The sequence below is a fragment of the Cervus elaphus genome, chromosome 14 (assembly GCF_910594005.1).
Source record: "Cervus elaphus chromosome 14, mCerEla1.1, whole genome shotgun sequence".
In the NCBI taxonomy this organism is placed as follows: domain Eukaryota; kingdom Metazoa; phylum Chordata; class Mammalia; order Artiodactyla; family Cervidae; genus Cervus; species Cervus elaphus.
Window position 1 is genome coordinate 62,646,961 of NC_057828.1, and position 14,595 is coordinate 62,661,555.

The 14,595-nt window shown below is 34.5% G+C and overlaps 2 protein-coding genes and 1 long non-coding RNA gene across 9 annotated transcripts in view; 2 read left to right on the plus strand and 1 right to left on the minus strand.

Annotated features, from left to right (window-relative positions):
• LOC122707534 overlaps nucleotides 1–9,818 on the minus strand; it is a 30,967-nt gene extending 21,149 nt beyond the window's left edge. Inside the window, exon 1 of the long non-coding RNA XR_006344837.1 lies at nucleotides 9,580–9,818. This is a non-coding gene — a long non-coding RNA (uncharacterized LOC122707534). The remainder of the gene's footprint in view (nucleotides 1–9,579) is intronic.
• Nucleotides 1–14,595, plus strand: part of TOR1AIP1 (torsin 1A interacting protein 1) — a 43,757-nt gene that overhangs the window by 26,181 nt on the left and 2,981 nt on the right. For 5 of the 7 annotated variants that reach the window (XM_043923069.1, XM_043923068.1, XM_043923066.1 and 2 more), the window contains 6 exons: nucleotides 815–898; nucleotides 2,869–2,925; nucleotides 6,364–6,405; nucleotides 6,938–7,006; nucleotides 12,684–12,728; nucleotides 13,090–13,146. In XM_043923069.1, coding sequence (XP_043779004.1) covers nucleotides 815–898; nucleotides 2,869–2,925; nucleotides 6,364–6,405; nucleotides 6,938–7,006; nucleotides 12,684–12,728; nucleotides 13,090–13,146 — 354 coding nt within the window. The remainder of the gene's footprint in view (nucleotides 1–814; nucleotides 899–2,868; nucleotides 2,926–6,363; nucleotides 6,406–6,937; nucleotides 7,007–12,683; nucleotides 12,729–13,089; nucleotides 13,147–14,595) is intronic. The other 2 variants (XM_043923067.1, XM_043923065.1) reach the window with 1 other exon arrangement.
• Nucleotides 3,035–3,729, plus strand: LOC122707533 (60S ribosomal protein L19). Its single transcript, XM_043923070.1, has one exon. The coding sequence runs from the start codon at nucleotides 3,062–3,064 to the stop codon at nucleotides 3,650–3,652; it is 591 nt and encodes a 196-aa protein (XP_043779005.1). The 5' UTR covers nucleotides 3,035–3,061; the 3' UTR covers nucleotides 3,653–3,729.

Sequence of the window (14,595 nt, forward strand, 5' to 3'; positions counted from 1 at the left end):
TCAGGAAAAAAATATTCATGCTTAAAATCTGAACTGTTAAATGGACAGGTAAAATAGGATAGAATGTGTGATAATGGCTTTTATGTATATTTTAAGCATCTTTTGTCTGTTGAAATTAATTTAAGAAAAGCTAATATTTTCTATTTCTGTCATGTGCTAGCCTTTGATTATGGTATTAAAGTAACCAGTTTTCCAAATCTTATATTTGAATAGTACAGTAAAATTTAGTGGTTTTTTAAAATTTATTTATTTTTTAATTGAAGTAAAATTGCTTTACAGAATTTTGTTGTTTTCTGTCAAACCTCAACATGAATCAGCCATAGGTTAGTCTGTTTTTAAGTTCACCATAATCTGAGATTAGTCCCGTGCATACTGAAATGTTTATGTACGGGTGTATGTATACACACACCCTGTTCGCAAACATACACACATATATGCAAACACATTAGTGCATATACTAATCTTCTATGAATTTGTACACTAAATTGTGTGTACTTTTCCTCACCATAAGGTAAAACTTTCCTTCTGTTTAATGTTCGTTTGTTTACTTTTTTACTCTAAAGCCTTAGAATACAATCTTACTGAATATTCATTTGGGATATAATTATGAACTTCAGAAAACATGAAATAAATGAGCTCAATTTTAGCTTTTTTAGAACTTTGTGACTCAGGATAGTAAGCATAATAAATAGCAATTCTAGATCTGATTATTTAAAAGGCTTCATTTTAATGTCAGATTGTTTTTATTTTTTTAATCCAGATATTTAAAGATGTAGAATAAAGACTATAATAGTGTGTTTTTATTTTGTTTTAGAGGAAACTGAGGAAAATGATCAAGACAGCTCTGACAGTGATGTTACTGCTAAGGTCAGATCCGGGGATTCTGTTGAGTCTGGAGGTAACATTGCTTTATGCTTTATGACTCTTTTCTTAGGAGCTGTAGTTCTAGGTAGAGTATAAAGTATTCTGTGAATTTGCTAAATATTTTAAAGTATTAAAGCTACTTTTTAAAAAGTTCTTTAAAAAAAGTGTACATTTATTAAAATTACTGATTCCACATACATATCTGATTAGTAATATAATATCTAAACAAACAAATCACTTCTACCTTGCCTTGTTATTTGTGGAACATATTTTTTTGCACCAAAAAAAAGCTATTTGTGGTTTTTAAAAAACTTTGATAGAGAAACTGATCACACTGGCATAGACTCACTGTACTGTCAGGAGTATTAGCTAGCTTTTAGAAAGTTTTAGTAAACTTAGATTACTACTTCTATCTCTGAATTGCTCAAATTCACACCAAGTTAGCAGTAACAGTTTCTGACTGTTCATGAAAATTGATGTTTAAGTTTATTCAAGGAAAAAATCAACTGAACGAAAAAGAAGTACCAGCTTGAGGCTTAATGAGAGTGCCGATCAAATTTGTAAACAGTGTAACTTATGAGTAGTTTTATTTATATGTTAGTCCCATTAACAATAAAATCTATACGTATTCTTCCCCACCTTTTGAGAATTTCTGTAATTCCTATGTTTTACTTAATCATTCTCCTTTCAAAATGAGCTCAGAAGCCCGCTTATGGGCATTTGATATTCTTTATATTTCCCACCCTTTGTCATTTTTTCCCCATCCTTTCTTGACACATAAATCCCAACGGAGATGTGCAAGACTCTAATATAGTGGTTAAGATCATGGCTCTTGAGTTAAGATCACTGGCTTTCACTCTTCCAGTACTATTGATAGGTTTTGTGCCCTCAGGCAATTCCTTAACTTTTCTGTTCCTCAGTTTCCTCACTGGTTTGTTGTGAGGTTAAAATACTCAGAGAGTGCCTGGCAAATAGTAAACACTCAAGTTACGTGCTGTTGTTAGTTGTTAGTTTTCATGTATGCATACGTCTGTGCTCTAAAACTGAGAGACTGATAAAGCCATTCATATAACCACTAGCTCGATACCATTGCCATCAGTGCTACTCTTTGAAACCACATAAACCACAGGCTCTGTAATCCCTTTAGAATTCTAATAAATTCGTATTGAACCACATATACCCCATGCAGAGGAAAACTCTAGCTAAAGAACAAAGAAGTGAAGCACATTAGGAAGAATACTGGTCTTTCTCGATTCTCTTCTGGGCCTATTGTCGCCACAGAGGGAGAAAATCCGCTGGAGTGCAGGAGGAAAATATTAGAATTTAGTGTATTACAGCTTTTATTTCATCCATTTAAAATGTCTATTTTAGTTTGTTTTATAATATGTACAATACATTCATTAATATTATTTTAGTAATGCTTATATATAAATTAAAAATATATTTTGGAGATTGACGCTCGAAAGTTTTTAAGTTATAGGAGTACACGGGCAAAACTACTTAGCCACTGCCTGGATGTGTCAAATACTTTTGCTCCCAAGATAGCAATCTGATTGTTTTTAAACATAATTTGTTATAAATTCTACTTTTAAATGAAAAAAAAAGTTGAAGATTTTTAAGAAGGGAAGACTAAAATATATAATATATTGATCATTTACAAGAAAAATTTAAAGCAAAATGGATGGTAATGATTCCAAGAAGATCCATTATTGTAAACTTTGAAGATTTTCCCCCATTCACAGGTTGTCATTATTTCTTTTATCTCCTGCCATGTTCTGTATCTTTTATCTTTAAAAAGAAAAGACAGATAATTAATTTTTTAGATATAACATGACCCTTTCGAAACTATATTTTAATAAATTATACATTCACATTGAAGTGTTGAATTCCATGAGGTTTATCTGAAAATTTTTGCTCTTTTGATTATTCATTATTTTCTGGTAAATGTGCACTTAGAAAGTTAAATGTGCTTTATAATATACTATATTTCTTTTTTGTTTTTAGACCAAACCACCAGATCATCAAGTCAGTATAAAGAATCACTTTGGCATTCATCACAAAGTAGGTAAAACCATAATTTACACTCTTAAAAGTCTAGATGTGATTGTGGCCAAATGCTATTCTGATTTTTCAAGATTGTCTTTTGCAGTTTAGTGTAAAATGTTGAAAGAGGGTATAGGCCGCTGCGGCCGCGGCCATGAGTATGCTCAGGCTTCAGAAGAGGCTTGCCTCCAGCGTCCTTCGCTGTGGCAAAAAGAAGGTCTGGTTGGACCCCAATGAGACTAATGAAATCGCCAATGCCAACTCCCGCCAGCAGATCCGGAAGCTGATCAAAGATGGGCTGATCATCCGGAAGCCTGTGACTGTCCATTCCCGGGCTCGATGCCGGAAAAACACCTTGGCTCGCCGGAAGGGCAGGCATATGGGTATAGGTAAGCGAAAGGGTACTGCCAATGCTCGAATGCCCGAGAAGGTAACCTGGATGAGGAGGATGAGAATTCTGCGCCGGCTGCTCAGACGATACCGTGAATCTAAGAAGATTGACCGCCACATGTATCACAGCCTGTACCTGAAGGTGAAGGGTAACGTGTTCAAAAACAAGCGGATTCTCATGGAACATATCCACAAGCTGAAGGCAGACAAGGCTCGCAAGAAGCTTCTAGCGGACCAGGCTGAGGCCCGCAGGTCTAAGACCAAGGAAGCCCGAAAGCGCCGGGAAGAGCGGCTCCAGGCCAAGAAGGAGGAAATCATCAAGACTTTGTCCAAGGAGGAAGAGACCAAGAAATAAAGTTCTCCCCCTCTTCTCTGTACATAGTGGCCTCGACAATTGCATAGATCACTCATTCAATAAAAGACAAGCCTTTATCTGCCTAAAAAAAAAAAAAAAAAGAAAGAGGGTATAGTCAATGCTAAAAAAAAAAAAAAATTCATCTTGCATCTTGAATTTGCTTCTTGAGTTAATCACCTCTGTACTCAACCTTGATTTTGAATGAAAAAAAAAAAAAACTGCTGCTTTCTGCGGCTTGTTGAATGCCCTTGTTTGCAATATGAATTTGTTGATAAATCAGGTATAGTAAAGTTCATGGTACATTAGTTGGTGTGTATATAACAGTCTTACAGCTTTGCTTCCAACTTTGAAATTTTTCATAATAAAATGTTGAGAAAATGTAACACAGATTGGGAGGTAGTATGAAGATGCTAACAATGATTTGTTTAGGACAGTAAAACCGTTGTTAACATTTTTCATTTTCTTTTATCTATATTTTGTAGATTATCTACAATGAGTATGTATTTCTTAAACAGAAATTACACTTTTTTTCTTTTTTCCTTTTTAAATAAAATCCCAGAATTCAAATTAATAATCAATCAAAGATATCCTGGAATGTAAAATCTTCAAGGACTTTGTTTTCCTCCCACATAGCCATTTTAAAAATGAGACTTTTTATATTTTTAAAGAAACATTTTTTTAACATATGTAATTTTATTTACTTATTTATGGCTGTGCTGAGTCTTCATTGCTGCATTGACTTTTCTCTAGTTGCAGAGGGCAGGGTCTGCTCTCTAGTTGCAGAGGGCAGGCTTCTCATTGCAGTGACTTCTCTTGTTGTGGAGCCTGGGCTCTAGGGTATGTGGGCTTCAGTAGCTGCCACTGCTGGGCTCTAGAGCGCAGGCTTAATAATTGTGACACATGGGCCTAGTTGCTGCATGGAATGTGGAATCTTCCCGGATCAGGGATTGAACACATGTCTCCTGCCTTAACAGGCAGATTCTTCACCGCTGAGCCACCCGTGAAGCCATGAGACTAGTCATGAGACTATTTTTATAAAGAAAGTCTTTGGAAATCTGTTTCATAATCACTATGTTCATAGAATTCCACTTTATATATGTGCATGTTGCAATGGCAACCCACTCCAGTACTCTTGCCTGGAAAATCCCATGGACGGGGGAGCTTGGTAGGGTGCAGTCCATGGTGTCGCTAAGAATTGGGCATGACTGAGCGACTTCACTTTCACTTTTCACTTTCATGCATTGGAGAAGGAAATGGCAGCCCACTCCAGTGTTCTTGCCTGGAGAATCCCAGGGACAGGGGAGCCTGGTGGGCTGCTGTCTATGGGGTTGCACAGAGTCGGACATGACTGAAGCGACTTAGCAGCAGCAGCATACATGTATTAGTTTTTAGTAGGTTCTGGGTTTGGAATTTAAAGCATCTGAAACAAAAATCAGTCTTTTATGTAAAATTACTCTGAATCATCTTATATATTTGCACTTTGTTATTCTAAATGTTTAATCTTTGGAAGCTCTGAAATGTGTCTCCCTATATTAATTATGCTATACTTATGCAATGGTATACTTTTCAGTTACGGAAAATGAGTTGTTTGTATAGTTAGGTGATCAGTATATATTTCATTGAATGTAAAATGCCATCGCTTTTACATGTCACTGAGAAACCATCCAGTTAAACTGTGTCATACCATTGATTGTAAGATATAGCCCTAACACAAAGGTGTTTTTTATTTTTTATTTTTTTTTTCAATTATTTTTTATTAGTTGGAGGCTAATTACTTCGCAACATTGCAGTGGGTTTTGTCGTACATTGACATGAATCAGCCATTAAAGGTGTTTTTTAAAAATTACTTCATAGAATCAATGAAAGAATACAAAAAAGCATGTGTACTTTTTTGAAGTTGTTAGTATAGACTGAAAACAAACCTGGAATATATGTCTGTGTTATTCATCATAGTTTTCCTTCAGTGTTTTGCACATAGTAGACACATAATAGATTTTAATGAATTTTTAGGTTATGCATTTCTAGAAAAGTATGTTTGTATTACAGCCAGCATATATTACATTTATAGTCAGAAAAAAAATTACATTGAACATAAATTTATATTGATGCTTGTAGGTAGAAGTAACTTGTTTCTTCAGGGCAGATTTGGAAATCGACCACATTATAATTATAATATCATTTTCTAGTTATCTCCTTGTATCGTTTTATAGTTGTCCTTAAATACCATCCCCAAACATGAAGTAGCATCTTGCACTACTTTGCTTATGTGGTGTTCTCAATTTTGCTTGTGGAGTATATACTATTATGTATGAACTGCTGGGTTTATATCTCAGTCCTACTACCTTTACATATTTAATCTTGGGAAAATTTTTAGTTTCCTTATTTGTGAAATAGGAATAATAGTATCTACGACATAAAGTGTGAGAATTAATAAAATTATACTTAGTACTGGTAAGCAGTCAGTACATTTAGTCATTATTTTGATGGTGTTCCTCTTAAAGCTAGCTGCTTCTTATCCAATTCCTGAACATTTTGACGTTTAGGAAAGGAAAACACATATAGGTTGTATATGTTTGGGACTGATGACAGAAAGGTTTGATTTTTTTGTTTGGTTTTGGTGTCAGTAGTAAACAAGCAAAATGTCTATGCATCCAACCATCTTATTTTTTTTCCCAAGGTTTCCGTGACCTTATCTCTGTTTTCTGTTTCAGGTGGAGACTTCACAGCGTTTGATAAGCAACCGTTAATGCAAAGTAAGTGGTTGGTTGTCTCTTCTTTATCAGTTAACCAAGTCTAACCCAGTCTTATTCTGCCAACAAAAATTTGAATAGGATTGAAAGTCATTTTACCCCTTTTGCCTTTTAATCCACCACAGATTGGTACTATATGTAGTATTGGTACTCTGTAATGTGGAAATGTGTTCAGGACTACTTTACCAAACGTAATTTATTTACAAAAGTAAATGGTTAATCTTTCTCTTCTTAATTAACACCAAAGTGTTAATGAAGTTCAAGTGTTGATAATCCCATTTAGACCATAGCAAAGGACTTGTACATAGTTTTGTCTGTTAGGAGATTATGTATTTATTTGTTGCCTCTTTTGCTGTGAGAAGTAGTTCATCCTCACTGTTGTGATCTTTTGACATTATCATTTACTTCTGAACCTATTGCTTTTGTTTTTTCCCTTCCTAACTTTGTTTTACCTTTCTGATAAAATGTACCTTATAACACTTAGATATAGCATACATTTTCAAAGTATGTGCAGTGATATCTTGATATGTCGCAGGCTCAGGATATCAGAAAACTCCTCAGGAATGGGTTGAACAAACCACAAGAATAAGGACTAGAATGCAAAGTAAGTTGATAAATCTGTACCTGTTATTGAAGTATTTGTAAATCTCTGTTATTGAAGTAATTTTAAGTTTCTTTGCTGTTTTCTTGATTATTTAACAGATAAAGCTGTTTAATTCTTCAGATAAGCATTTGAGTTGTTTGTGATCTCATTAATAAAGGACATTTATGATTGCTAGTATAGTTATTTCTATCTATCTGGACTGGTACAAAATGTAGATAGTAGTGTGAGAAAACCAGTGGATGATACGTCTATACTTGACAAGTTGTCACTTCTATCCAGCAGTGGTACAGTCTGCACGTGAAAATTAAATTCTGATTTTTTGACAATACCTGTTTTTTTTTCATATTTAACAATTGTTTGTGTGAAAGTCACTCAGTAGTGTCCGACTCTTTGCAACCCCTTGGACTCTACAGTCCATGGAATTCTCCAGGCTAGAATACTGAAGTGGGTAGCTGTTCCCTTCTCCAGGGGAATCTTCCCAACCCAGAAATTGAACCCAGGTCTCCAGCATTGTAGGTGGATTCTTTACCAGCTGAGCCACCAGGGAAGGTAAACAGTTGTTTACCATTATGTAAATAAACACTTAGACCAGCTTTGCGTACCCATTATTTTAAGTTATAAATGCTGAAATCCTCAAATTGTATTTTCATGTTTAGGTTTAGGATAGAGTAGATGTCATAGAGTTTAAGAAATATTTATTTAAGAAATAAATAGGTGCTGAATTCAATGTCTATCGTAACATCTATAGCAATGTATCCACATTAAACTTTGTATTAAAAAAAATCCATGCCATGCCTTAAGCTAAGTTGATAACTCCTATATAGTATATTCTCTGTTTGCATTTCTGCTTTGTCTTAAATTTGTACATTTGCTGTGGCTTAAACATCCTGATTGATAGGCATCCACCGTATATATAGGACTTCCAGAATTAAATAGAAATTATGTAGCTGAAGTTTCCACATCAAGGTGCATATAACAAAATTTTTTAGGTTTTTGACTGCACAAGGACTTCAAGATAAGAACAATAAACAGGAAGAATTTTCAAAGTAGAAGACTGCAGTGGTTTCCAGGCAGCCTTATAGATTTCTCTTCAACCTAAGATCATTTGAAAAAACTTTTCCTTAGGTGTCCAAGTTTCATATCTCATTGTCTTAACTTTGCACTTCTGCTTCTTTGAGGAAAAAAATACGCATTTTTAGATTTAGGTGAACTTGGATTTCAGATTGTTATTATTCTTTGTTAGCCGTGGCTTCCTGGATAGACAGGTCCCAGTTCAGGTTTCTGCCTGTATCCAAACCTTTTGGGAAAGATAGAGCCACTGTCTTTACTTTTGGTGTTTCCCAGGTGATAAAATAATGAGAGTAAGAGAGACTGTCCGTGGAAGGTCAGGCCTCTCAGTCTATGCTTCATCAGTATACATGCTTTGGAGCCTGCCTCTGAAAGTGGTATAGAGGAAAGAGGAGAGCTTGGAGTTAGAGCTATTGGGTTGTGGTCCCGGATCTTCTATTTACTAATTGAGTGATCTCGGTAAAGTCACTTAACTGTTGTCAACCTCAATTTTCTTAACTTAAAAGTTGGGACAAAAAAAAAAGTTGGGACAGTAGTACCTATAGCTAGGTTATTCTAATGAGCTAGATATGTGAACACATGTTTTAAATCTCAGTGTTTTAGTTGCTCAGTCATGTCCAACTCTTTTTGACCCCATGGACTATATATAGCCTGCCAAGCTCCTCTGTCCATGGGATTTTCCAGGCAAGAATGCTGGAGTGGGTTGCCATTCCTTTCTCCAAGGGATCTTCCCAACCCAGGTTTCCTGCATTGTAGGTGGATTCTTTTACCATTTGGGCCACCAGGTCTCAATGTATCACATGAAAAGTGAAAGTCAGTCTGTCTGACTCTCTGCAACCCCATGGACTATACAGTCCATGGAATTCTCCAGGCCAGAATACTGGAGTGGGTAGCCTTTCAGGGGATTTTCCCAACCCAGGGATCAAACCCAGGTCTCCCGAACTGCAGGCAGATTCTTTACCAGCTGAGCCACAAGGGAAGCCCCATGTATCATATAATTAATATTTATTATTAACTGTATATGTGTAATAATCAGTGGTAATAGCTATGAAATGTTCATGCCCTCTGCTTTTGACTTTATAGAGTGATTGATTGTTACCTACTCTTCGTACTAAAAATAACTCTAAAAAGATCTTTTTTAAAGGAATTTTTATTACTGTCTAAAAATATTTTTAATAAGAAAGATAGAGTTTATCTTTTAAACAATGTGCTGCCTCAACAGTATATGCCTTGCTAAGTTTGTGTTCTTTGAATTCTATAAATATTTCATACAGTGTATAGTAACTGTTACAGTAAATTTTCATACAGTATATAGTAGCTATTCTATATCTTTAAAATCATAGAAGGGCGCGCAAAAACATTTTTACGTGTTGTCGCATTGGATCTTTGCAACCATGGATTAAGATATTCAAGATAAACATCTTGATGGATTTTCTTCCTTTTAAGAATATTTTATTGAAGCATAGTTGATTTACAATGTTGTGTTAGTTTCTGCTGTATAGCACAGTGATCCAGCTTTATATATATGTGTGTGTGTGTGTGTATATTCTTTTTCATATTCTTTTCCATTATGGTTTATCACAAGATATTGAATAAACTTCCCTGTGCTACACACAGGGACCTTGTTTATCCAGCCTATACATAATAGCTTGCATCTGCTAATCCCAGACTCCAGTCCATTCCTCCCCCACCCTCACCCTCTTGGCAGGTCAGCCTGTTCTCTATGTCTGTCTGTCTATGAGTCTGTTTCTGTTTTGTAGATATGTTCATTTTGTGTTGTATTTTAGATCCACATATATGATATCATATGGTATTTGTCTTTCTCTGACTTACTTCACTTAGTTTGATAGTCTCTGGGTCCATCCAATGCAAATGGCATTATTTCATTCTCTTTTATGGCTAATATTCCATTATGTATGTGTGTGTGTGTGTATGTGTGTATATATATATATATATATATATATGTATGCCACATCTTTATCAGTTCATCTGTAACTGATAATACATTTAATGTATACAACTTATGTATTTAATGTATACAACTTGATGAATTTGGACATAAGTATACACCTGTGAAACCATCACCATAATCTATGCCATAACATATGTATCACCTCCAGAAGTTTTTTCCCACCCTCTTTATTTATTGTTATGTGTGTGAGATAAGAACACTTAACATAAGAGCTACCCTCGTAGCAGCAAGTTTTTAATATATAGGACAATAAATACAGGTACTATATAGTAGATGTCTAGGATTTATTCATCTTATTTAACTGAATCTGTGTACTCTTTGACTAGTATCTTCTGATATCCCCCTGTCCCAGGCCCTGGAAACTACCTGCTTCTATGAATTTGACTATTTTAGATTCCTCACATAAATGACATCATGAAGTATTTGCACATCTGTACCTGACTTATTTCATTGGGATAATGCTTTCCATGTTGTCAAAAGTGGCAAATTTTCCTTCTTTTTAAAAGATGAATAATAATTCCATTGTGTGTGTGTGTGTATCACATTTTATCCATTAATTTGTCAATGGACATTTAGTTTGCTTACATATTTTGGCTATTGTGAATATTACTACAGTTAACATGAGTGTGCATATATCTCTCCAAGATCCTAATTTCAATTCTTTTGGATATATATCCAAAAGTGGGATTGCAAGATCATATGGTTGTCCATTTTTATCTTATGAGGAACCTCCATAATTCTTTTCCTAGAGATTGTACCAGTTTGTAGTCCCACCAACAGTGTACAGGGATTCTGTTTTCTCCACATCTTCTCCACATACCTTGCACTTTTGTTTTTTTGATAATAACTACACATTACATTTGATAATATGAGGTGATATTGTGATTTTGATCACATAAGTCATTATGCTTCTCAAGTTCGATGTAATCCCATGGTCTATTTTTACTTTTGTTGTCTGTGCTTTTGGTGTCATAACCAAGAAATCATTGCCAACACCAAGAAGGTTTTAACCCATGTTTCTTATGGGAGTTGTATTATTTCAGTTCTTAGTTTAAGTCTAGTCTGTTTTGAGTTGATTTTGGGGTGTGGTATATGATATGGATCCAGTTTCATTCTTTTATAAGTGGATATCCAATTTCCCCAACACCATTTACTGAAGAGGCTGTCTTTTCTTCATTGCGTATTCTTGACACCCTTATTGAGGATCAGTTGACCACATCTTAGGTTTATTTCTGACTCTGTTCTCTTCCATTGGTCTATTATGTCTTTTTATGGCGGTACCATAATGTTGTGATTACTCTAGCTTTGTGATATATTTTGAAATCAGGAAGTGTGGTGTCTCCAGTTTTGTTCTTCTTATTCAAAGTTGTTTTGGCTATTTGGGATCTTCTGTGGTTCCATATGAATTTTAAGATTGTTTTCCTTTTCTGTAAAAAAGAAATGCCATTGGAATTTTGATAGGGATTGCGCTGAATCTGTAGCTTGCTTTTGGTAGTGTGGACATTTTAAGAATATTCTCTAGTCCATTACCATGGGATGTCTTTCCATTTACTTATATCTGCTTTAATTTCTTTCATCAGTGTTTAGAAGTTTCAGTTATAATTCTTTTACCTCCTTGATTAGTCTTATTCCTAAATATTTTCTTCTTTTTGATGCTGTTGTCAATGGGAGTTCTGTTTATGTTAACTTTGTTTTCTTAATTCTATGTTCTATGAGTTATAAATGTTATATATGTTTCATAATAACTAATTTAGCTATTCTCTATTACTAATATCATCATGTACGTCACAGATTTTTCATATATTATCTCATTTGATCTTTGCAGTCAGGGAGTAAGGTATTTAAGATAAACATTATCTAATGGAATTTTAATTTTAATTTTGGTGACCTAACTTTGAAGCTTCTAAATGATGACATTTCCTAGCCTAAACTAGTAATTGCAAAGCAGTTATTAGTTTAGAGTTAAGATTGATGCCATTTTGTTTCATTTGAGGTTTTTTGTCATATGACCAGAAATAAGGCTATTTCTATTAAAAACAACAACATAAATTAACAGTGCTAATTGTATTCCTCCAGTTTAGTCCAGTGTTTCTCCAGTGAAAACTGTTGGTAAATACTAGAAAGATCACTTATACACATAAAAGCTAAAATCTCCAGGCAAGTGGTAGGTGACAGTATTGGTAATGTAGATCATACAAATGAATAACTCAGCCTCTTCACCTTCTGAACGCTGTCTTTCCATTTCCTTTTTCTTAGATGTTAAAATCTGTCACCATGTCAAAAAAGATGGAGGGGGAAAGGAAAGAGCTGGATAGTTTTTTATTTGTTTTCTAAAGTAATGATGGAAATAGAGATTTGATGGAGTTGTGAGAAAATTATTTTTGACATCTATTGTTTAACTAGCCACAAAGCTAAAACAGAATTAATTGTCTATTAACAGAAATGGTGAAAAGTTTTTTAGTGTAATTTCTAAAATATTACTGTTATTTGTAATGGTCAGAAGCACCAGAGGCAGTATTGAGTTCATTTGAGGTAGAAAATAAGAAGATTTGAGATTGAATTTTACCTTAAAAATCCCTTACCCAAATAGCTCAGTAATCCATAATCCATGTTTTGTCCTTCTATCCCTCTTTACAGCATCATCACCAGGCAAGCGTTCAATATATGGCAGTTTTTCAGATGGTATAATATGTTTCCTTTTATTATAGTTGTACTTGTTTTCTTTGTCCTCTTGCCTTTGTCCCGGAAATTTCACCACTCTCATTAAATAATCTGGGTCAAATTCAAGGCTTTCTCACAAAACTAATGTATTAAGAGTATGCTTTGTACTAGACTCTTACATGCCATGAATAATTATGAAAGAAATGGTCTGTGTCTCAAACCACTGTCAATCTATTAGACACTTGAATCTTCTGCTTTTTCTTCTGTTTCTGGCTGATCTCTCCCTTATTTTCTCTTGGTGAAATTTGTATTTTCATTTTTCTATTGGACATACTGAAATTATGAAACATAAATTGATAATCTCTATTACTCCTATCGTTAGATGACAGTGTTCAGAAATCAGAGCTTGGAAACCAATCTCCATCAACCTCCAACCAACGTAAGTTTGTCTATTCATCTTTTATTAAATGAGTCTCAGTCTCAATACCACTTACCACTGGAAAAGTTAATAATTATCCCTTAATAAGTATCCCTAGGAACCTTTGGGGGAAAAAAGGGTTACACCTGTCCATAATTACCTAGAGATTAAAGCTGAAAAAAAATTTTTTTAATGTTTGTCAATTATTTTTAAATAATTTTGTGTTTTCTCTAATCTCTAATGCCTGGTTTAATAAAATGAGCTGGAATTTCATTCTGCTTCTGTATTCAGCCTGTTTCAATAGATTGCTTTGGTTGAGGTATCTGCAAATATTTAGCTTTGTACGGATATGTAATGTTTTAACAGTCTTTAGACAGTTGTGAATATTCTCTTTTGATACTCTCCCAAACTCAGATAACATTAGCTTCTAAATGTTGTTTGAAATATGAACTCTGAAGCTATATTAATGAACTTTTTATATTCTGTTACATTAAAACCCATTGGTCTTTCTTGTACTTTGAGTATCATGCACTGGTCATTTGGAAAAGGTTGGTTCACTGAGTTATATCGATCTTCCAAATGCTGACATGTTTTTAATATGATATAAAAAGATCACATTTGTTAAGATCGCTACCAGTCTCAAGACAAAGAAGTCTTAAGTATTGAGAGCTGTTAAATTCATGATGGCAGATATCCTGCAGCTCTTAATTTTCACTTGAAACCTTGAATTTTATCACTGGGAACAAAGATTGTCAGTTTCTTTGAAAGCAAGAGGCTCACATTGTTCCTTTTCAAGAAAATGTCTCCCAAATACGAAGTCTGACTAGCCATAGTTTGTCACTTGTCCTTTCCAGTAAAAATTCTATGAAAAAAAGCACTGGTTCAGCTCACAACTCAATTGTGCAAAGTGCTTTATATATACTTCCCATTTCTTCACATAGAATGTTATACTCAAGGGTTGAGGTTTAATAAGGTAAATAGCTTTAAATGCTTCATGAAGGATGTTCTTAGGTGAAATTGATAACCTTGAATACAAGGCCGTGAAGAATACAAAGACAGTCCTAGTATAGTTTGATGGTGCCACTGCCCTGTGATTGATCTAAAGCGTCAGTTGTTTTTCCTGTTATGGCTTTTTACATCATTGGTGCAGATACCAATATGGCGGGAAGAGATGAATAAGATCTTAGTGTTAGGAGAACAGCTTTAACCTCAAACATTCCCTTGAAGAAATCTTGAGATAGCCTACCAGCTGTACTTTGAGACCTGTTGGTCTACAGGGTCCATAAATAGAAAGAAAAAACATTATTGCTGTCATATTTAAATGGTTAAATGATAAAGTATATGAGAAAATGCTTTATAAACTGTGGCTGCAAAGCACTAGGTAAATATAAATTGATATCATTGCCAATAATAATTAGGAGTGAGTTACAAATGAAATTTTGCCAATGTTAACAACTGCATGCCACAAAA

What these genes read in the sequence shown, in the direction of transcription:
- LOC122707533 (XM_043923070.1), top strand. Translation starts at nt 3,062, where the DNA reads ATGAGTATGCTCAGGCTTCAGAAGAGGCTTGCCTCCAGCGTCCTTCGC.